The sequence below is a fragment of the Lepidothrix coronata genome, unplaced genomic scaffold (genome assembly GCF_001604755.1).
Source record: "Lepidothrix coronata isolate B3197 unplaced genomic scaffold, Lepidothrix_coronata-1.0 Scaffold108, whole genome shotgun sequence".
In the NCBI taxonomy this organism is placed as follows: Eukaryota; Metazoa; Chordata; class Aves; order Passeriformes; family Pipridae; genus Lepidothrix; species Lepidothrix coronata.
In genome coordinates this window covers 2,899,667-2,922,917 of record NW_016690288.1, presented here as the reverse complement: position 1 = coordinate 2,922,917, position 23,251 = coordinate 2,899,667, and the positions used below count along the sequence as shown (strand labels likewise).

Genomic DNA, 23,251 nt, shown 5'->3' with positions numbered 1-23,251 from the left:
GAGTGGGTATCGTGACAGAAAAGGTGTTCTCCCTGGGGGGATATTGGGCAAGAGTCTCTTGCAAAAGAGGGGGGCTGCTTCTCAGAGGGAGTGTGGTGTGACGGCTGGTTTTGGGTGCCACCAGAGCCAGCCCTGCCATCGCCACGCCAGACGGGGGTGGTCTGGGTCTGGGTTTGGATTTGGGTTTGGGGTGAGGTCTGGGTCTACATGTAGATTTGGGCCTGAGTTTGGGTTTTGATCTTGGTTTGGGTCTGGGCTGGGTCTAATCCATACTAGGGTGCGGATTTAGGTCTGGGGGTATGTTTAGATTTAGAACTAGGTTTGGGTGTAGGTTTAGGTTTAGATTTGGGTCTGGGCTCTGAGACACACCCTCAGCAGATGGCGGGGTAGCCCCTTTAAGACGAGCGCGCCGCGCCGCCGCGGCAGGGCGCGTGCGCGCAGGGGCGGTGACCTCCGCGCGGGGGAGCGGCAAGATGGCGGCGGTCTGAGTGCGGCCATGGCGGGGGCGCTGAGGGCGCTCAGGATGGCGGGGCCGGCGCGGCCGGCGCGGCCGTTCCACTGCAGGGGCCTGGGCGGGGCAGCGGGGCCGCCGAGCACCCGCCAGCTGCGGGAGGCCGAAGAGGCCGCCCCAGTGTTCCAGTACACGGGGAAGGCGGCCAGGCGCAAGGACCGCGTGTTCGTGTGGGGCTTCAGCTACTCGGGCGCCCTGGGCGTCCCCAGCTTCGTGAAGCCTGACGCGGGCTGGAAGAAGCCGCGGCGTATCCAACCCACGCCGTACCGCCTGGAGACGGAGGAGAAGGTGGGCGCGGCCCGGCGGGGCTGCCGTTTTTGCCCCCCGGAGCCTGGTCAGGGCTCTGCCCAGCGAGAGCGGCGCTGCGGGATCGGGTTTAAGGGCTCTGTCGTGATTCACAGTTTTTTGTCGATATAACAGTGTTACTCGAGATGATTATTGGTATAACTGCAGCAGCATACAGGTTGGAAAGTATATCTCTGTAGTTTTGTCAGAGGCATAAGAGAACCAGGGTGGGAAGAACATTTGCCAGAGAAAACGCGCCTCGCCACCAGTGGCTCCGTGGCTCCTCCCACACGACAAATAGGAAGCTTGTCTTGAAAATATTACTCTTTTGCCTACGTGTTTCACTTGTTGTGCTCTGCTGTTCAGTGCAGAGAAGGTCAGAACATTCATAGAATATCTTGAGCTGGAAGGAACCCACATGGATCATCGACTCCAACTCCCGGCCCTGCACAGACACTCCAACAATCCCACTATGCACCCGAGAGCGTTGTCCAAACACTCCTGGAGCTCTCTTGGTGCCGTGACCATTGCCCTGAGGAGCCTGTTCAGTGCCCGACCACTCTCTGCGGGAAGGACCTTTTCCTGATATCCAACCTAACCCTGCCCTGACACAGCTCCAGCAGTTCCCTCAGGTCTTATCACTGCTCACACAGAGGAGAGATCCATGCTGCCCCTCATGAGGAAGCTGCAGACCCCGATGAGGTCTGACCTCATTCTCCTCCAGGCTGAACAAACCAAGTGACCTCAGTTGCTCCTCACATGGCTTTTGTCCTGGGCTTTTTTTTGGCAAAAGGAATAAAACGGGAATGTTATTCTTTTAAGATCTTTTTGCTTGGTTGGTTTTTTTTTTTTGTAATCTGCTGATGCAGGTCAGCAGACAGGTCTTCCTGTTGTGTTTGAATGGGGCCAAAATAATACAAAAATAAAGATGTATGCACATGAAAACAAAAAGGCAAAAAAATTGGACTTGAATTTGCGCCATTGTGCTTATCACAGAAGAATGTTTCTGATAATTTTTGCAAAATCGTACGTGCCTTGAATTCGGGCCGTATATGGATGTAGCTCAATGAGGGATGAATGCTGATGAACAAATAGCGTGGGCTGAAACTTGCTTTTCTAAGCCACAATTGCTAACTGAATGGTGTGGGTTTTGTCTGTCTTTAAAGATATCCTCTGCTGCTTGTGGTTATGGATTCACACTGCTGGCCTCTAATACCACGGACATCACCAAAGTGTGGGGTATGGGGCTCAACAAGGATTCCCAGCTTGGATTCCAGAGGAGCAGAAGAGATCAAAGTAAGGATTGGAGTGTTTTAAAGATTTACAGGGTGGGGAGGGGGGGGCACAAGAGGGCACTGCAGGATACCTGTACAGGAAACTTCAGTTTGAAGGTGTGAAAAATATCAGGAGGCTTTGATGCAGTGCCAAGCTGGTGCTTGTTGGTTTTTTTAAAGAGATCTTTTTCTTGAACTTAACTGTGTTTTTCTGTGCTTTGTACTTGGTCAAGATGTGCCTCTGTTCTATACACTGCACTTACAGAGTTTAGTTACATCCAGGCTGGAATGGAACTATTTATTCTGGAAAATGTGGAGGTTGGTTAAGGGGTGGCTTTGAATCTGTAGTTCAATAGTAGACAATGTTAGGGGCTAGTTAATTAATCGATTTTGGCAGGGTGGTTTGCTCACTTCTGTTGCCTATGCACTTATAAACTAAATTCCTTTCCCACAGAGCTCTTTTTATACAGTCGTTTGGTTGGTTGGCTTTTTTTCGGTTGTTTTGTTTGTGAAGCTGTAGGGCGTTTTTTTAAATTATTTTAATAGCAAGTTGAATTTTGAAGGAAAACCACATTATTCAGTCATTCTGTCTTATTCCAGGCTCTCAAACCATTTAAGATAATGATTTCTGTGCAGAGACTGGGCACTTTTCACCAAAGACAAATAGGAGAAACACAAACTTTCATCATAAAATGGCTGTCTCTGAAGACATTCCTCCATAAACAGTCGAGGAAAATCATGTTAAAAGCAGTTTTTATAATGTATAAGAGTGTAATGCATCTGATATGGGCAAAATCTTAAAGTTTTTGGAGAAGCAAAGAACCCCAGCAGTGTGTGTGCACAGCAAGTGTGAGCTTAAACAGCAGCGGCAAAATGCAGGGGCTGGAAAAGCCTCTCCTGACTTCTGCTTTTAAGGGTTTCAGCTCTTGCTGTGTCTTCGTTCTGCACGTGCTGATGTCTCAGGTGTGTCTTGTGATTATCTTGCCTGTCATCTGACCTGGAGATTATTTTTGCCAGAGAATCCAGAAATAGGTTAAGTAGTTTTGCAGTTCAAGCCCTGCTAAGTAAGAGGGTTTGGCAGGATCTGTTGAAAGTGGGAATTCAACAGTGGGATTGCTACTGCTCCTTACTTCCCTCAGACAAGCTTTCTTTTGGGATGTGCTGCTCATTACTGTTTTACAAACTTACTTTGTTACCCACTGGTTCCAACACTGTCTCTGTAGATGCTTTATTTCCAGGGGAATTTGTGTCTGACTTTTAGATGGTTGTATCTGAACTACTAATATTTCATTCTTATCCTCCTCTTCCTTAGCCACCTCATTGCCTCTATTCTTCAAAATCCCTCAGCCATCAGTGATGATTACCACAGATCCTAATAGCCTGTGTTGCACTGCTGGAAGGAACAGAGAGAGAGGAAAAGATTTTTTTGCTTTGTGACTTCCACGTGTCTTTAGACAGAGACTTGGCTGCCTTTCAGCTCCTGCTCTATTGCATGGCAGGCACCCGCCATTCACAAACATCCTGTTGTCACATCCAGTGCCTGCCTGTCCTCACATCCAGTAGTGTCTTACTGCAAAAGGGCTTGTGTAGATTTTCTAGGGTTTTTTTTAATTATTATTTTTATTGAAGACAGTGAGAACCAGTTAAAGCACTGCTGCATGTGAGCAAAATATTTCTTTGAGTCCTCTGGGATTTGATGTCACTTGTTACAGTGACTTTCTTTGATATCAAAGCTTTTTATCTCCCCTTAACCTTTTCCCTAGTACTGATTTATGTTTTGCTGTTCTTTTTTGCTCCCCCCCATTGACTATAACTGATTACATATTCTTCAAGTTACTAAATCTTTTTCAAGTACAGCATGTCATTTTCTTTCATAAATGTTAGATCTCTTATTCCCTATGGAGCTAGCCTAGCTAGTCTTTCCTGCATTCCTTTTTTCTGAAAGAGCCTTTAATCTACTGTTCTTTAAATATAAAGCCCTAAGATTTTTTTGTTCACCTTTCCTGCTTTTTTTGTTGTTTGTGATTCTTGCTCTTGTATCTTGTTTGCAATATCCCCATTTTCACACAGTACTTAGTTTGTGCTTGGTGTTAAGTTCTGGTAATCCAGCCTTATTCATCAAAGTGGTTGAACATATGGCTGAAAGCCTCAGTTTCTCAATTCTGCCACCTGAAGCCTTAATTCAGCCTTTAGGTGTGGTGGACTTTTGATTAGGCAGTGATATTGGCTTGAGCCTTCACCATGGCTTTTACCTTCTCTCTTTCTCTGCAGTAAATTTCTGTCAGCCTCTATCTTGGCTTTCTAAAATGTATCTGCTTTTGTAACAAAGGAGAAGTGAGTACGTGAATGTACAATGGAATCAGCAAATATATGCTAAATTTACTTTATGGAAGCTACTGACTTAACATTTTTCTCTCTTCATTAAGCTAAGGGCTATGAATATGTCTTGGAACCGTCTCCAATTCCATTACCACTGGAGAAGCCGCAGCAGACTCGAGTCTTGCAGGTGTCCTGTGGGAGAGCCCATTCCCTGGTCCTGACAGATAGTGAAGGAGGTATAATGTCGCCTGTGCTGTGGACAAGGGATGCCTGACTGTGCTTTTATTAAGAGCTCAAAAAAAAATTGATTTCTGTCCTTTAGAACTAGACCGACCCCAGGTGGGCTGTCTGCACTGTAAATGGAATACAGGCAGCTGTTGGCCTTTGTGGGATTGCTGCTACAAGGGAGAAATGTGAGCTCTGCTTGGCTCAAACTGTAAATGTGTTGGGAGCTTTTTCACTCTGAGGTTTGTTTATCTTGCTCCAGGCCTGGCTGAAGTGCAGCCTGTTTGTCAGTTCACTCAGTCATTTTTGAATGCAGCTTTGGATGACTATGCCAATACTCCTGTGTTACTTTCCCCTTGGAGCTCTGGAGTGCTGCATTAATACAAGCAATTAATTAATTAATAGCCCTTTATAGAGAAGATCCTGTTTGTGAATTATCTCTCCATGTCTTTGGGAATTCTGTGGTGCAGTGGCTTCAGTGCTGCACCAGGCGATTCAGTGCAGCTTCTCAGTGGGTGAGCTGGTTGGTTGGTTGATTTACCACTCCAGTGGGAACACTGATCTATTTCTGAGTCTCCTTGACAACGCAGGATGAACCAGGCAATTCCTGAAAAACAGCCAATGAATGAGCTCCAGGTACCGGTGCTGTGCCTGCAACAATATTGCTGGGTTTTGTTGATGAAAATGGATTCGGCCACTTAAATTAAAGTGGACTTGCTTTGAAGAAAGCTTATGCCATTTTGCTGTTACAGTGCTCTCCCTTTCAGACTGAGAATGGCATGAAAATACTTTGTGGACCTGAAAAGAGGCTTTCAGGGGATTGGACAGTAATAAAACTAATGCATTTTATCACTGTTTTTCAGTTTTCACAATGGGAAACAATTCTTATGGACAGTGTGGCCGGAAGGTTATTGAAGATGAAATTTACAGGTGAGAATTGAAAGATCCTGAACTTTTTTAATGTTAAAAACATAATTGCATGAAAACAACTCTGCAGAAAGGCCTAAGGTGGGAAAAGTCTGGTAGTATAGGCATGCCATTTAAGATTAAGTAGTCTGAGAACAGGCTTTTGTGCTGCAGGCATCATACAAGTGGCCTGGCTTTGAACCTAGACTGGGCACTAATGTTCTGCTGACCACATTCACAAAAGACAAAAGGATGGTCAGCATGGGACAATTCTCACAGGGCATAGAGAGGAAACCCAGCCTTCATAAATTGCTTGAAGTAATTGGTGTTAGTAGTTGGGCTTTCTCCCTTTAATGGCTCAGAGCCCATGAGCAATTCCTGAGGGTGTTAGAAATGCCATTTAGTTATGAAAGAGGTGTGCTTTTGTTGAATCTCTGTTGTAACTGCCTCTGAATCTGTAGTGCTTTTCCTTCACAGGGTTTTTTTGTGGGCCACACCAAAGCATATGCTCAAAATGCTCTGTAAGATAGCAGTGAGCAAGTGGATAGTGGGAATGTGTAAGTGGAAGTTTCTGATCCCTGGCAGGACCTAGAAGAAATCTTGCTCATTGCTCTCTCTGTGATCCACAGCACTTGGAGTGTAGAATTTGAGAAAATAGCTGTAATTAGGTAGCTTGTTAGCCTTGATACTGCAAGTCAGTCATTGGATTGTTCATAATTCCTGGTATTGTGAAAGAATGACAGGGATGTTAGCGCTGCACTGCGCTCTGGAATATTTGGTTAATCTCTAGTTAAGTGTAGTGTTTACATAGGTGCTGCAGTATTATGTAGTGTCTGTGCTCATTCTAGACTAGGGACCATCTTTGAGGATTGCTTCTACCCCTAATTCCCATGGAAATTTATATTTAAAAAGTGACAGTTCTTAACTTCTTAAAGAAGAGAATGTAAAATTATATTCCTTCTTCATGCAGTTATTTTGCATGTGGAACTACACGTGGACAAATCTCTTCTTGAAATAATAAAGTGGCTTTCAGTAAAGGCAGGTTTACCTTTACTTTTTGCAGTTGTAGTCCTCTGAAATCTTCTGTGTTGTCTTTTTTTTTCTTGGTGGTTGTTTGGTGTCTAGTGAAAGCTATCTCATTCATCAGCTGAAGGAGTTTGACAGCAGAGTTGTCCAGGTAAGAGGATCATCTGAACTCAGTTCTGAAGATGGATTGAAAGCTGAGCTCAGAGTGTGGCAGTCATTGGCATGAAACCAAGTTGAAACCGGTAAGGAGTGCTGTATCCCAGGGGTCAGTACTGGGTCCAGTCCTGTTTACTTTTTCACTAGTGGTCTGGATCACTGAGTGTACACTTCTACACTTAGCAGGTTAACAGATGGCATAAACTGTGAGGAGTGGCTGATAAACCAGAGGATGGTGCTGCCATCCAGAGGCTGGAGAATTGGGCCTATGTGAACCTTATCAAGTTCAGCAAGGGGAAGGGCCAGGTCCTGCCACTGGGTAGGAGCAGCCCCAGACACCACTGTGTGCTGGGGATGACTGACTGTGAGGAAAAGGCCCTGGGGGTTCTGGTGGACGCCATGTTGACCATGAGCTGGCAGTGTGCCCTTGCTGCAGAGAAGGCAAATGATACCCTGGGCTGCATTAGGAGGAGCGTTACCTGCAGGTCAAGGGAGGTGGTTCTTCCCTTCTGCTCGGCATTGCTGAAGTACAGTGTCCATTTCTGGGCTTGCCAGTACAGGGAGGTCATTCTGACACCTCATCTCTTCCTGTCCTGATTTCTTGTTCCTCTTGTCAATTTTATATTGCTTGGGAGTTGTTTTAGTTTGAATTTTGTCTTTCCCTTTTCAGAAGTGAGCTGTGAGACCATCACTTAGACTAGCCAGCATTTCTCTAGGGCAGGTTCCCTGGAGAGCAAGGGACTGCAGAGCAGCAGAAATGCCACTATGCCTGCCATGGCTGCAGTATTCCCAGGAACAGTTTGTTAGTATATCTGTGCCCTTGTAGACATACTCTATGGGCAAACATTGCTCCTGTTTCAAGGAAGGGTCATTCAGTTAGGTTTACCTGATGAGACTGTGGCATGGTACAACCTGAAAATGTTTTGAATTAGGCTGGTAAACTTCTGTTTGGACTTTTCATGGTTTTATTTTTTCGAGGGGGTTGAATACTTGGTACCTGTTTGTACTTTGATACCAGTTATGTGCTTGATATTGGTAGTGCCTCTCTTACCTTGTTGATTAAATCCCTTTAATCTTTGGCTAATTTTTAATGTCTGCTATTGAATAACTTTTTGCTTGGCTTTAATTCATGCCAAGCCTGTGGCAGACATGATTGCTAGTTCAATATAAATGTAGATTTGAGAACAGCTGTGTGCCTAGGGCACTTACATGGCAAAGAATCAATAGCAGTTTGTAGCTGGCATCAAGAGCCATGTCGTTAGCATCTGGGAAAGGAGAGCTCTTATTTACCCTTTGCTGTTTTATTGTGTTGTACTGCTGAATTGAGCTTTCTTTCCCTGTTGGATTTCAGAACAAATCAACGGCAACATCACTTTCCATCAAAAATATGCTGGTTTTGGCGTTGTATCTTGCTGTTCAGTGTTGTGTCCTGCTGTTCTTGGTCTTCCCCATCTGTAGAGCCATTTGATCAGGAGAGAAAGGTCAAAATCTGAAGTGATGGGCATTGTAGAGGCTCAGTTTATCTGCCAGTAATGCTTCATTACATTGAGTCTGAACACATGACCTTTCCTGACCAGCTCTGACTTTTTGTTTGTGTGCAGGTAGCGTGTGGGCAGGACCACAGTCTGTTTAGAACCAAGAAAGGTTCAGTCTATGCATGTGGATGGGGAGCTGATGGACAAACAGGTAGGAGCTCAGCTCAGCTTGCTTTTCAGGGAATTGATGAATATAGCAAGTTGTCACAATTCACAGCTTATGATATGTATTTGTCATGCATGTGTGGACAGAAAGGGGCTGGTATGTTTCCAGCTGTGTGCAGATGTTCTTGGTACTCTTGTATAACCAAACTGAGACAATCCAGTTCATTTTTGGAGGAGCTTTAGGATGCCACGCAAGGCAATCCAAGCATGCAGTCTGAGGAGAATGTGTGCTGTTGAAAGCTTCTGAGGGGATGTGGAAGTGACATGGGCAGTTTAGCTCCCCAGTTCTGTGCAGGCTTTGCCTTCCTGATTCTTGTTTCAGGATCTGTTTTGCTTCTTGCTCTTTTGAACTGACTAAGCTCTTTGGCAGCCTCTGCTATCTTAGCATGGGATCTTTGGGCAGGCACTTTTTCTGGTGGCTTTTGCTGTCAGAGAACTTCCTCACATTCATTACTACTGTTTAGTCCTGCTGCTCCCAAAGCTGTGTTCCTCCCATGGTTTTTTGTGCCAGTATGCTGTAGCCCATTTTCTGTCATCTACATTCTGGTCTCTTTTCCAGGCATCAATTTGTCGTGTAAAGCATTTGCTTCCCAGCCTCTTTTGCCAGTTCCCTTGCTGTTGTCTAACTGATTGCAGTGTGCTGTCACTCATGGCTCTCCTTGCAGAAGACAGGATGCAGCCAGCTTGTGAAACTTCATCTCTTGTCAGGATATCTGCCTGGCTTTGTTACTGTTCTTCAAACACTTTGGTCCATGCAGACAAGAGAGATGAGACTGTTTTCCAGGTGTGATCGTATAAAGTTGTTGGTTGTGTACTCCAGAGAGGTAGTTTTGGCTACTGGAAGTGGTGTTTATGGCTGCTTGTCCATTGAAGCTAAGCAGTATGGACAGAAAGATGTCTTTTTGAGGATGCCTGATTTTGTTACATGACAAAATGGTCCTATGCAGGCGTTAAAAGTGCATCTGGAAAAAATTCTTCATCATCTCTCAACTTTTTTTTCTTTCAGGTCTTGGACACTACAACATCACCAGTGTTCCTACTAAGCTACGTGGTGACATTGCTGGAGTAAACATTATCCAGGTCTCTTCCTATGGGGACTGTTGTCTGGCTGTTTCAGATGAAGGAGATGTCTTTGGTTGGGGAAATTCAGAATACTTGCAGTTGGCCTCTGTCACAGAAACCACACAGGTCAGTTGGCCTGGGAGTGCGTTTTTACATGTTTCAATTCAGCTGCTGTGCACAGAGTTAATGATGATGCACTTATCCCTGCTCTGGGTCCTTCTGACAGCAGTGTGAATTGATATAAACTAATACTACTAACAGACTGCTTTTACCTATGCTTATAAAACCAACCTATCTGACATGTTTGTATAGTTTTAGGGCAGTATGTTTCCCAGCTTTAATAGGCAAAGGCTTCTGTCTCCTCACCCCAGTTTGTTAGTCTAAGAACTCCGTGAGACCCAGCTCAAGCGCTTTTGCGAGTTTCAGGACAGGAATTAGTCTTTTGGCTGGCTAATCTAGAATTTCGAATGGACATCCTTAGTAGATTTATAACTGAGTCTTAAACAAATTCCAGTGTCTCACAGATAAAAGTTTTTTTGCAGCATACTTACATGGGACAAAAATACAATGCTGACTTCACACTAGGCATTGTAGTACTGAACTCATTAGGCAGATGGTCTCATCTTACAGTTAATTTAGGAAGTGGAGTGAGGGAATTAATTAATACTCAAGCTACTCTTGGCAGAAGGCTAAGAGCAGACAGTTGCATTAGAATGGCTTTAGCAAAATTTTAGAAACCTTTGTTTCCCATGCCTCTGCTGATGTATCCTTAATGTAGGGCTAAATCTCGAGACCTGTAATGCCTGAAAACGGTTATGCCGTGTAGTAGTTTTCCTGGCTGGATGCTCGATGGAGGTCAGAGGGGTCTGAAATGGATGAATGGCAAAAACAAGAATCTTAGCTACAATATAGATGAGGTCCAAATTGTGGAATAGCAGAGCTGTGAAATCAGAGACTGCTCTTTACATGTGTCAAGCTGTCTATGTTTCTGTTGTGTTGGACTGTACCAAATAAGTGCAATTTTCTTCTAGTAATTTTTCTTCAGAATGTTCAAAAATGCCACGGCAAACCAAATTTTAGTGATCTAGTCCATCGTGAAAACTTGCAAACATGTTTACGTATTGACTTCCCTGTTGTGTCTGACTTGATGAACCAAGGGATAGAAGCAGACATTAGGCATTCCTAGCCTTGTTGTCTTTCATATAAGCTTTTCAGTGGGTAACCTTTTCCACCTTGTCCTCACCTTAATGAATTTCATGTAGTTTTTTTTTTTAATTTTTGGGCTTGCACTTACTCTGTTATTCAGGCAATAAAGGTTATGTCAGGAATCCAGTGTATGTAAGCTCTAACCAGAACTAGAGAATAAGATAAAATGTGTGTCTGATTTGCAGTTTACCTTGTGTCTGACAACTCCTCTGCAATCTCATACAGGTGAATGTTCCCAGACATTTGCCATTCGAGATTGGGAAGATAAAGGAGGCTGCCTGTGGAGGGACTGGCAATGCTGTGCTAACAGGTGAGTTCACTTCTAGGATCATTCACTTCAGTGCAAGGCCATGCAGTAGGTGAATTGTAACATCGTGGAACAAACATGTTGTTTTCTGGAAATAGGTAAGTACTGTCCATGACGAGGAGAGCTGTGAGACTGAGAAATCTGTGATTTAAGAATGTACTAGAGGAGTTATTTTCACTAGTACAGAGCATTGCTTCCAGTGTGTGCCATTTTGAGAGCTTCTGCAGACTAGAACAAGAGTATGGCTGCTGTTGCCTGTCACATGGGCCGTGTGTGACCTTTGATGAGTATGGATATAGGGAGGAAGTAAGGCCACACTTCAGACTCCATATGAATCTGACATGTTTATAAATCTTGATAAACTAGGACAGAAAGTAGAGAGTTCTGAGAACAGTGAAAGTCTGCAGCAGTTTCTTAGTGACTGTTCCTTGGATTGTCAGTGGCTGGGGAGCACAGCTAGGGGCTTGCTGAGTGAAGGAATGAGGGAGGGGATTGTACTGCTTTTATGAAGGATTATCTTGAGGAAGATGTTCATATTTGTGATGGAGTCGTCGTGATGACCAGACATTTGAGCTTCTAGCGTGAAGGGAACAGAGCTAGCTGATGTAGAAACTTACTCTGTCTTACACTGTCCAACTGCTGACTTTCTCAAGCACCCAGCTTAAGGCAGAATGCCAGGCAGAGTGATGAGCCTACTGGTGGTTTGGGCACGCCTCAAAGGAGAAAGCCATGATAATAAACCTTCAACCTCTATCCCATCAGTCAGTAAGCTGAAGTATTTTATCCAGCCCACACTGTCTTGGCATTATTTCCCTATGAAAGTTTTGCCTGGGAGGCTTGACTGCTTACACATCTTAGGAAAAAACTGAGGCATTTGGATGAGAATGCATTGTTTGCAGATTTGAAGTAATCAAAAGGTGTTAGACTGGTCTGTGAGAAAGGAAAATATTGCTTTGGTTTTGATTAACTCTTGGTCGTGGCATGAATTTCACAAGCACAGACTTTCTTACAGAATGTGTTCTTATTATAATACAGAAGAAGGAAATATTTTTGTCTGGGGATATGGAATTCTTGGGAAAGGACCAAACCTAATAGAGACAGCAGTGCCAGAGATGATCCCACCCAGCCTTTTTGGCTGGTCAGACTTCAATTCGGACATCTGTGTTGCTCATATTCGCTGTGGACTCAGCCAGTTTGCAGCACTTACAAGTAAGTTTCTCATCCTCCTGTCGTGGGGAAGTCAGATTGCTGTGTTATTGGCAGAAAATAAGACAAACCAAAAGAAAAAAGAAAAGAAAAACACAAAAAAAGCACCCATCTTTCTTGAAACTGAAAGCACACTGGAATGCAGCGGGGGAGGCAGGCAGCAGGTTTCTGGCATACATACTGTGCTAACTTATGCATTAATTAAGAAAGTGTTATTTGTCTAAAGCAAACAAAAAAACTTCTCTCAAACAGGAAACCTGGAAGGTTTTTCCATTTCTCTGTGCAGAATTTGTGCACTTTAGGAGCAGCACGAATTTATAAATGATAAATGAACAAATTAAAACTGAGTCTAAGTGGAGCTGGATGTCAGGGTTTCTTGGCATTTCTGACCAATTGAGTTAACAGCCCGATGTGGGCAGACCCGGACATTTAATATGCAAAGGGTATGACACTGTGCTCTGTGCACCCTGTGTGGGTTCCCAGCCTTAGAAGGGTTTGGAATTTGCAAGTCATTTGACATCAAGCAGCAGAGGGCAGCAGCACAGACACCCACAGTGAGTGTTTGTGGAGGGGCACTTCAGTGCCGGTGCTGTGTCGTTTGGGGCAAGCGGTGTATGTGACACTGTCAGTCTTGTTGCAGGGTGCTTGTAACTGGGCTCCCCTTAGTGTTCAGGAAGTATTAGAAACCATGTTTTGATTAAATTATACATACTTTATAGATTGTGCTTTGGTTGTCTCTGCAGTGGGGCTGATCCAAACAATTCCAAGATCTACATATTTTCCTGAGGAGCATAAAACTTTTAACTCTGTTAAACACAAGTTTTTGCTTTTCCCCAGCTGTCATTAGAAGGTCACTTCTGTCAGGCAGCTGAATAAGCAGTCCCCAGGTGATGGCTTGGGACAGATCTCACTGTCTTGCTTACTGGATTTGCTCTGCTTATAGCTGATATGGATCAGTTCCAATTGTCTGACTTCCAGCACAAATGATTTATTTCTCAAATGATTCCCTGGAATTTCTTCTGCTGTGCTCTTTCTTCAAATAAAATGCTAAAGCAATAGCTGTAAGAGGGGGAAACAAAGACTTGTGCACAGAACTTGTTGCTTGTCCTGCTCATTAGGCATTTTCCCAAACACAAGTACATTTATTGTACCTTGAAGTAAATTGGTGGTTGTCATACTGCTTGTATAACCCTGTATACTCCCAGAAAAACTGTAGCCACATTTGCCAACATCACAAATAGAATTTGTCCTTTTTAATGTCTCTGTTCTTTTCTATTATTTTTTTTTCTCCTGTATAGACAGAGGAGAACTATTTGTATGGGGCAAGAATCTAAGAGGGTGCCTGGGAACTGGAAGAATGGAAGACCAGTATTTCCCGTGGAGGGTAAGGATTGTGATATTAATGCAAAGAGTATATTCTTTGGCTAGTTTTTTTGTGTGGTTTTGTTGAGTAATTCTGAAAGAACTGGAAGTCTAAGATGACTGTAGAAGTGCTTTGTTTTCCAGAGGTCCTTGTGTAGCCTCCTTAGGGATGGAGGTATTCAGTAAACCTTTTAGTCTACTATGCCAGTAACGATTTCAGGTCCCGAAACAGCATCTGGTGCTGTGCCACCACATCTGAACAGTTCTCATCTCCTTCCTGTCCACCATCATCTACGTGCTGCCCTTACTGCCTCTTCCTTCCTCTTCTAACCTGCGCTTCACTTTTGTATGTGCTGCAAAGAAAACCACCAGTATTGGTCATCTGTCCCAGAAGAAATTACTTATCTAAATTAGGTGAACATTTTGGTCATGGTGCTCAGACTGTCGTGGCTACAGGTCTGCATAGTGGTGGGCTTCCTTCCCAGCTGTGATGGTGGGTCACTGGACTGACTGTGAGGTTACAGTAGGAGATCCTTATTCAACTGTTTTCATAGCTGTTGCATAGCACTTCCAGTTCTACTCCCTTCCCTCAGATGGCTCTGAGAGCCAGACTCAGTGAATATAGAAGAGTCCTTGGCTCTGGAGTTCAGCCTAACTGATGTACCTGGTCTCCATGAAGGCCAAGTAGGAGAGGAGGTAGGCAATCAGTGGGACTACTCTGGAGTTCCTGTTCATGTGTCTGAGCTTGCAGTGGATGTGTTTCTGTAATATGTTTTCTCCTCCTTGTAAACATGAATAGAATCAGACCAGCTCTGGAACATTTGCCTAAAATCACATTGCTGTGGCTGAGTGGAATTTCTGAATTCCACTCCAAGTGTGGCACATCCAGGTTTCCCTATGTATGGATGTTGGGGGTTGCGCTCCTTCAGACAGCCAACTCCTGTCTCACAGTGCTATGGCAATGTGCCGGGATTCTTGTCTGTGACCTCCTCTTGTCCAAGAATTGGCCAGCTGTCCTCTCTCTTAGCTCTAAGGAAAAACTTGCTTTTTTAGCCTCTGCTTTCCTCAAGTTTGAGGTCAGCTTTAAGTGAAGGAGCCTGTAATTTCAGGAGTAAGGAGTTGGTCTCTTAGTCAAAGCACAAACTGCCTTAGGCTGAGTTGAGCCTTTGCCTTGATCCAGTTCTTGCTGATGAGAGAAGAGGCAAATCCTTGTGGTGCTTGGGCAGATGCTCTTCCTGTTCTCTGTTCAGTCATGCTGCTTCTGCTGCTGAACAGATGGGCTGAGGCTACAGTCTCATAGTCTGCTAGTGAGCCAGCTCTCCTGTCCTTCCAAAGCTTTATGTGCTTCTGTGGAGGAAAAAGAGGAGTATTTCACAGCTCAGTGCACAAGCATGCCTGGTGCTGAATCTTGTTCTTTCTGGGTTTTCAAGTTGGCACTTCCATTGGTACAAGGCCCTGTGAAACCAGCTGGCATGTTGAGCAGAAGAGCTTGAGAAATAGTATATATCAGGTGCAAAGTACTAGCTTGATAAATAACCCATTCTCATGTATCTCATCCAGGTGACTGTACCCGGTGAGGTGGTGGATGTGGCATGTGGAGTTGATCATATGGTAAGCTTGGTCAAGTCTTTTACCTAGCAATGCTGCTGGGCCTCAGCACCGTGCCAGGGCGATGGAGGGACTTGGTGATGAGCTTCTTGGAAAGGAAGACTCATTCTGTGAAGCCAAGTGATTATGAGCAGAGACAACCATAGCAGTGCCTGGGTGTGTTGTCATCTCTGCATTGTTGAAACGCTCTGCCCTGGCTGCAGGAAGGAAGCACATTCCTTGAGGAGTGTGGAAATGCAGAGTATTCTGGCTGGTTCATGATGAGCTCCCTGAGAATCTGAGGCCCAGCCCCAAGCTGGTGAGCCTCCCTGTGCCTGAGGATGAAGAGCATCTCCCTCAAGGAAGGCTGGCATGGCATGAAATCTACAGCATAGGACATTGATTTATGGACACTCCCTGTCACCAGCTCTGGGGTGTCAGTGTTGAGCAGAGCCAAACTATTTCTCAAGGGGAAGGGGGTTTCTTTATAGCTGTTTTTTATGTGGAAGAGAGGTTTTGCTGGCTCTTGAAGCCCATCACAGCTGTCCTGAGTGGCCACCCCCCCAGCTGCACTGTGCCTGGGCTACTGGCCCATGCGGAAACTGGATGCACAGCTGGATACAGCGTGGTGGGCCTAAAGGCAGTGGTGTGTCCATGGGCTGTTGCAGGCTTTCTGTGTCAGCACTAAAGGCTGAACAGCCGAGGAACACATTCGAAGAGTGAGAACCTGTTTTCAGGGGAAAGTACTGTCAGTTAAATAAGACAGCAGGGAAATATCAGTCCCAGGCTGTCTGCGCTGCTGTGGCTGTGGGAGGACAGATAGATGGTCACAGAAGCCCATCTAGCCTATCATGGGAGGGAGGCTGGAAACAAAGTCCCTGCTCAGCTACCTGCCGACTTGGTGCTCAGGCATGGATCTCAGCAGTGCTCACTACTCCTCGGGTACTTTTGTCTCCTTGTGCTGATCACACAACACGGTCTTTGATTTTTTTGCGGGGAGTCCCTGCACTCTTTCTGTTTTCAGAGGTATGGCAGCTCTCAGTTGCAGTTAGCCGGAGTTTTCAGGATTGCCTAGCAGGGGAAGGAGTCTTAATGGGTGAGAAGCACAGCCTCATTCCTTGGTACCTTCTTAGCAGTAAGGTGATGGAAATAGGATGCAACAGCTGTTATGTACCTGTAGCAGGCACTTACCAATTTCACATCCAAGAATGGGAAACTGTCCCCTGTGAAACACTCCAAACATCAAGCATAATTGTCTTTCCTCTCTGTGGGGTACTTCTACTGTGCAAATTATTTTGTCAAAATCCAAGCTGATATGTTTTAAATAAAGTGATTATAAAGTCTTTATCAGTAGTAATAGGAATATTCTTGAGCATGACTTCATACATGAGCCTCTCTGTCTTGCACTCTGCATTTAAACTTCAGCATTTTGGTTCACAGTGATGTGGAACAACTTCTGTCAGCTGAGCCACCTTCACACCTGCAGAACTGATACTGATACACAGTCAGGCACTGCATCTGTGGCCCCAGGGACACCACATACTCACATTTTGGCTTCCTTAGATGAAAGTCTGTACCAAAACTCAGGGTTTAAACTTTACCTTGAGGAAGTAATTCTTGAAGGGCTTTTCATAAAATACAGGAAAGGTGGACCAGTGTACACAGAAATAGAGACACATCTCTCAGTTCTTACTGACATTCCTGTGAAACAGGTGTTGCTGGGTGGGTTGAGGCAGAACAAGCAGAAAGCTCCTGTAAAATTGGTAGACCTTCACTGCTATGAATTCTCATTTAGTTAGCTTTAATTTATACCTGATTCTACATGTGACTTGGCAACTTGTGCTGTCCAAGCATGTCTTGTTAACCTCATGGGAATAGCTGTGCCCTTTTAATATGAGGAGGCTTATTAAAGCATTGAAAACAAATTCAAAAACTCTTGTAAGAAAGGTGTTACAAACAATTCCCGTCACGATGTTGCTGTTGAGGAGGGCTGGTTAGTGCTGGGCTCTCAGCTGCTCTCATGCACAGCTGTTACCCAATGCACCTTGGGGCTGGACCTTCTGCAGAGCTGGGATGAGTTAGTGCCATGTCATACCTTGTTGTGTAGCAATCTTGCTGTGCAATAAATTGAAAATTCTGCGTGTTAATGAGATGCCAGTGAGGTCTTGAGCCCTAAATAGAAGTGTTGTATGGCTTAATGCAGTGGGGGCATTTGCGCTTTCATTACAGTGTCTGTGGGATTCTCAGACCCTGCTTGGTGGGAACCAGGTTAGTGGCACTGGGTCTGCAGTTCAGCAAGACCAGCACTCACCTTTGTTTTGGTTACAGTGGCAGGGGGGCAATTCGACCTTGTCAGGTGTGGCCCGAGCTACTCTGTTACCATCTCCCCTGCATCAACAGGACAGAGGGAGAAGATCTAAAGGAAAACACGTGGGTTGGGATAAGGACAGGGCATCACTTACACCTTACCATCATAAGCACAACAGATTCATGTTGGGGAAATTATTTTATTGCTGAGGAATAAGAAGAAATCTAAAAGTGCCTTTCCCATACCTTTCTCTTCTTCCCAGGCTCATCCTTAATCCTGGTTTTTCTCTCTCCTCCCTTTCCTGCACGGACCTTGGTGTCTGCATGGTTGTCTCTCACAGATTCTCACTCTATCCTGGCTGCTGCTGTGCAGCAGTTTTTCCCCCTTCTAAAGTGTGTTCTCCCAGAGGTGCTGCCAGCATTGCTGATAGGCTCGGTCTTGGCTCAGAAAACGAAATACCCTCTTTACCCTGCCACCCCTTACCTGTTTAAGGCAGGCCTAACCTGCATGGCTTGTGCTCCTCCCACAGGACTGAGGGGCCCTGCCATGCTGGGGTGACCCCAGGTCACCACCAGTGTGCACTGCAAGGCAACTTTGTATCATTTTGTCCTTCAAAGTATGGTAAAGTAGCCCAAAATACACCTGCGTTCCTAAATATACCTGCTGTGAGGGGGGTGGGGGCCAGGGATGCACATGGGGAGCAGCTCAAATTAGAGCTAGAATAACCTACTTGATTTGGCATTGATTACACAAGTAATTCGCCCTCTGAACAGCACCATGCCGGCACTTTTGGCTTAAAATAGCCCAGAAGGGCACAGAGGCCTGTGCATGTACAGCTCCGAGCACAGCAGTGGCTGAGGGCTGAAGGAGCTGCAGGAGAGATGGATGAAAGGTTCAAGCCCAAGTGCCCTGTCCACACCCTGCCATCCTGCTGGCAATTTCCTGCTGGAGAGCTGGCCCCAGCATGGCCTCTGGGCCACCTCGTGAGCCCCTGCACAGCAAGGCTGGGCTCATTTTGTCAGCAAACTGCCCAACTGGGGATAAAACACGAGTGCCTGTAAGACAAAGATTATCTTGGGCACTTGTTGCATTACAACAGATTCTTTTCTCTGCAGGATCCTTCAAAAACAAATGACTCAGAGAACTAATAATTAGCCTGCAGCATTTAAAATAATGACTCCTAAAATAATATTACTTCATCATGACTCATCAGAATCTATTTTTGTAGCATTTTTTGCAAGGGGATGGAGCCTTGCCCATCCCCCAGTGGCCCAGCACCTCCTGCTCAAAGGTGTGAGCCTGGGCAGGTGAGGTAACTCAAATGCTAAAAGCAGTGTGCAGTGCCTTCAGGGTCTGAACACCAGTTTAACAGCCTAAATCCTGTTATTTACTCTAAGATGACAGTTGCTTTTGCAGGGAGTGACAGGCAGTGCTGAGATTGTATGGCAGTGCCTGTGTTGATTTATTTGTGTATTAATGGATTAAACCCTCAAGGCAGTGCTCTGCAATAAGGCTGCATTCAGATTAGCAATCCCCCACTAATTTCTTACATGAAGGCTCTTACACTTGACTTGAAGAGTAAAAAATATGTTACACTATGCTAAGAAGGAGATACTTTTCTTGACCACAGTTTATGCAGTTGAGCTGCTTCCCTTTAAACATCCACTATAAATGGTTACAACTGTGAGAAGGTGATGATACGCCTGATTTCACTGTTTTTCTTGCACATTTCAGCCAGGTTCTTCAGCTGCTCCTTGCAGAGAATCATGTAGCAATGGTGCTGGGCAGCCACGCTGCTGACTGAGACTCAGGACCCAGCAGTGACTGCCCTAATGTAAGCCATGAAAGGGCTGCAGGGCTCTGGGGATGCTTCACTGGGATCTCTGCTGGAGCTCTCCAGGCTCCTGGGCATCTTGCACCCTGCGGTGAGCCAGTAAAACTAAGTCTGGCAAATACACTAGCAGCATCTCACTTTGTCTTTTAAGGAAATAGGATGGGGCATGTTTGTGGCTCCCAGAGAAGAGCTGAAGGATGGAAATGGTGGTGGGTACCATCAATAGGGGTACAGTACACCTGGTGATAGGTCCTGGACACTGGAGAGCCTTGGGGATGTCTGCTGGCCTTCCTAAATGGTGTGAGGCCCAGTGTGGCTGTAAGCAAAAGAAATTAGAGTTACATCTTATAGACAATGCCAAGCTCTGCTTTATTTTCATCAGTTTGATCAGTACAAAAGCAGACAGCATAAGTTTCACTTTTTATTCTTTTTTCATTTTAATTACTTTACAAAGTACAAAATATACTGTCATTTATTTTGGAACATTAGGATTTTTTCTTTTTTTCTGTTTTGTTGTGTTTGTTTTTTTTCATACAGTACATAAATCTCAGCTTTTCAGCATAAGACCAGCAAAAAAAAGCAGCGTGTGCACTCACTGGGAAAGCAAAGCAGCCACTTCTCAGCTCCACGCCATGCCCAGCACATGATCTCCAGCTGCTGCCACCACTCCCTCTGCCCCATGGTGTAACATCCCCCTCGTGCAGAGGTCACAAAAGAGACTGATGTATTCAGGCTCCCCTGTGCCTTGTGACCTCAAGCTCACAGGAGCTGCTGCCCACACAGTGCTCAGCCCCACTGAGCCCACAGGCACTGCCCACACGGCTGCAGCCCAGAGCAGGGGATGTAGCCCAGGTCCCTGCAATAGGAGGATGCCCCCCTGCCCTGTCAGTTTGCACTAGTCTGGTAATTAAAGGAAAATAAATACACTTTTTTTTGCATACTCTCCCCCCTTCCCCTAGCGGAAACCTCCATGGGGTTCCTGAGAGGTGAGCAGGGATGAGAGGCTGCAGGAGGCTGCAGGGGTTCCCAGCCCCACTTCAGCCAGTTTGGTGGGTGTCTGAGGACAAAAGTGGTATTTCAGTTACCAAGCAAATACTATATAAATAACTTATTAAATAAAGTCGTAAAAATTTGTGTTTCCTCCCCAGGCTGTCCAGCACAGCTGTTCCAAGCAGCTTCTGCACAGGAGCCTCTCTGCTCTCTTGGCAGTTCTAGGAATTTGGGTTCATGCTGTGGCCATCCTGGGCATCTGGAGAGAATCTGGGCTCCTTCTTGAGTCCAGACAAAGGGGAGACAGAGAGAAATGCTCAGTCTTGTTCAAGCCACTTGAGGCACTAATAAAGTGGTGCTGCACTATGGCCTGAATGTGCACCGTGCAGTGGAGTTGAGGCATAACTCTGCACTCTTCAACCCTTCAGGGTTGATGGCTTGCTGCAGCTTAGCCCAGAGGAACCAAACTAAGAATTTGCCCTAAGCACTAATGAGGAGGATGAGGCTCCCTCTGTGCAATGTTCCCCCTGGACTAACCCTCCCTGGCTGCCTCATGGTCGTCACCAGTGTGAGCCAGTGCTGTACTGTGGAGCTGCAGCCCGAGTCGTTGCAAGGAGGGGCTGCAGGTCCAGAGCATGTTCCCTGGGCACTGTGACCCAAATCCCAGCAGCACCAGGACTTGCTGGCATGGTGGGAGCAGGTGAACATGTTAACCAAATTGAGGTCATCATCCCCCTCTAATTTTAGTTAAAACAAGGGGAGAATGGACTTTGTGGGGAGGGAGTGAGACAGGCTCTTCCAAAGGCTGAAACAGAGCATCCAAAACTGGATCGTACTGTGAATCACTGCCTGGCAGCCTCCTCCTCTGCCTGTCCCAAGAGCCATGGTCATCCTACTGCTCTGGTCACCAGGATGAGTGTGTTCCCTCTCTGTCATGGCCATCCTCAGCTGCTGCAGACACAGCATGGAGGAGGAGGATGCACTGGCAGAAACCATGACTGCCACAGTGCTAAAATGAATGTCCTGCTCCTCAACTTCATGTCTCACAAGCCCCAGCGCCAAGCCTGGAGCCCATGCATGGGGGAGGGATGACAGAATACCCAGCCACAGGCAGCAGGAACAGGGTACAGGACATTGCTGGCTGTGACACTGAGCACAGTCCTGGGCTGGAAAGAGGCAGTTGAGTGTCCCTACCCTCTGCATTTCCAGGTACTGACCCGGGCACTAACAGCACTCAGGTGCATTTCTCACACCCCTACGATCAATAACCTTTGGACTGGCAGGATTATTTTTAGCAGCAGTAACAGAAGGATTTGGGGTGAGAAGTGAGAGCAGTCCCGGATCCAGCACAACCAGAAGCACCTAAAAAGACTGCCCTGGGACACTGATCTGCTCCTCTGTTCCACCACACTAATGTTGGAGCAGTTCACAATTGCAGAGCAAATCAAAAACCTGGAGGGAGAAAGCACTGAGACACAGGGCAGGTAGGGGAAGCCTGGTGGGCAGGGCCAGAAGGAGAATGAGGGCACGATTCATTTTTAATTCTATGATACAACTAAAAAAAAGGCCAGGGTCATTGAGCTGGCGCAGACAGCATCTGTTCCTAATGGTTGAAGGAGAAACTGGGTGCTCCTCCTGCAGTGGCATCCTCTTGGTACCCTGAACTCCCCAGCCCCATGCTGCACCAACATACAAACACACACTGCCAGGGAAAACACAGAGGTTTGTTGCCAGGAAGAAGATGTTAGAACTCAGGGACTTCTGCAAGAGCAGGCTTGGTTCAATAGCCTGCCTACATGTACTGCAGGGGAACAGCACAGCTGGATGGGAGAGCCCCAAACACCCTGTGTGCCAGGGCTGAACCACGGCAGGGTCCCACACCATGTGCAGGTTGGTCCTGCCTGGAGACAGGTCTGCAGCTCCCACAGTTTTAAAAGCAACACCAGCTCTTCAGGTAATTTCAGTGACCTCAAAAATTGAATCCCATCTCAAGGCTGGCATTAGAAATAATTGCAAGAAACGGCTACAACAAAGGCCGTGGGTTTTTTCTTCTTTGCCCTACACATACAACCTCCTGGCCCCTTCCTTCAGTGTCCCACTTGGCAAATGCTCTTTTGCTCTTCCCAACAACCACAAACCCATGGAAAAGACTTGGTTTTCTTCAGCAGAAGGAAATTCACTTCACATCCCTTTCCAGCTGATGGGAATGACTGTGCAGGCAGCAAGGACAAGGAGGGCAAGAGGGTTCTGTTTACTTTGGCTGTCTGTCCCATGTGACCTGTCCCCAGAGCAGCATCCTGCCAGCCTGAGCCTGGGGGCTGCTTCAGCATTTCAGCAGGCAAACAGGGCTGGACTCCTCTTTTGGGGCCCAAAGGAGCAGTATATGCTCACAGCAGTCATCTTGGCAAGTCGGGTGCTTTGAGCAGCGTTCCCACAAGGGCCAGGGAATCAAGTACCTAGAAAATTATGTTTTTCAAGTTACGAAAGAGCTGGTAGGAATAAAGAAAAAGCTTATTACTGTAACTGCAGAAAGCTGGTTTCAAATCCTCAGGACACTGAGCAGATAACAGCAGAAAGCCAGACAGAGCACAGGGACCCCAAACAACAGCAGCCTCTGATGGCATTTTCCCAAACGTACTGTGCAAGAGACACTGCTTCTGCCACAGCCCCACAGGGAAGGAAAACGAAACCACCCCCCAAAGTGAAGGATGAAATTAGCCCTATTTTTGGCATAATCTTTTAGGGTTGGGAGGACACCAGTAAAACAGCTGGGTCTGCCTAGAGAGGGACACAGCAGCCAGTCAGCTCTCCTATGGTATGGGCAGAGGACAGAGCTGGACAGAGGAGAGCAACATGTTCCTGCTGCGCTCTCAAACATATTTCAAAAATTTCAATCCTGCCAGATGCCTGTTGGGCATCTCTGTCCATCTCTGCTCCAAAATCCACCGACGCTTCATTTACAGAATTCTGCAGAACGCTAAAAACTG

At 46.0% G+C, this 23,251-nt stretch overlaps 1 protein-coding gene across 2 annotated transcripts; it reads left to right on the top strand.

The window, feature by feature from the left end:
- Positions 1 to 472: 472 nt before the first annotated feature.
- RCC1L (RCC1 like) lies at positions 473 to 19,255 on the top strand. Of its 2 annotated transcripts, XM_017824055.1 has the most exons (12): positions 473 to 799; positions 1,963 to 2,092; positions 4,497 to 4,625; positions 5,478 to 5,544; positions 6,646 to 6,697; positions 8,304 to 8,388; positions 9,409 to 9,590; positions 10,896 to 10,980; positions 12,013 to 12,186; positions 13,482 to 13,567; positions 15,106 to 15,156; positions 19,175 to 19,255. In XM_017824055.1, the coding sequence occupies exons 1-12, from the start codon at positions 497 to 499 to the stop codon at positions 19,238 to 19,240; spliced, it is 1,410 nt and encodes a 469-aa protein (XP_017679544.1). In that variant the 5' UTR covers positions 473 to 496; the 3' UTR covers positions 19,241 to 19,255. The 2 variants fall into 2 exon arrangements, with proteins under 2 accessions (XP_017679544.1, XP_017679545.1); XM_017824056.1 differs by lacking the exon at positions 19,175 to 19,255 and having other exon boundaries at positions 15,106 to 16,482.
- The last annotated feature ends 3,996 nt before the right edge of the window (positions 19,256 to 23,251 follow it).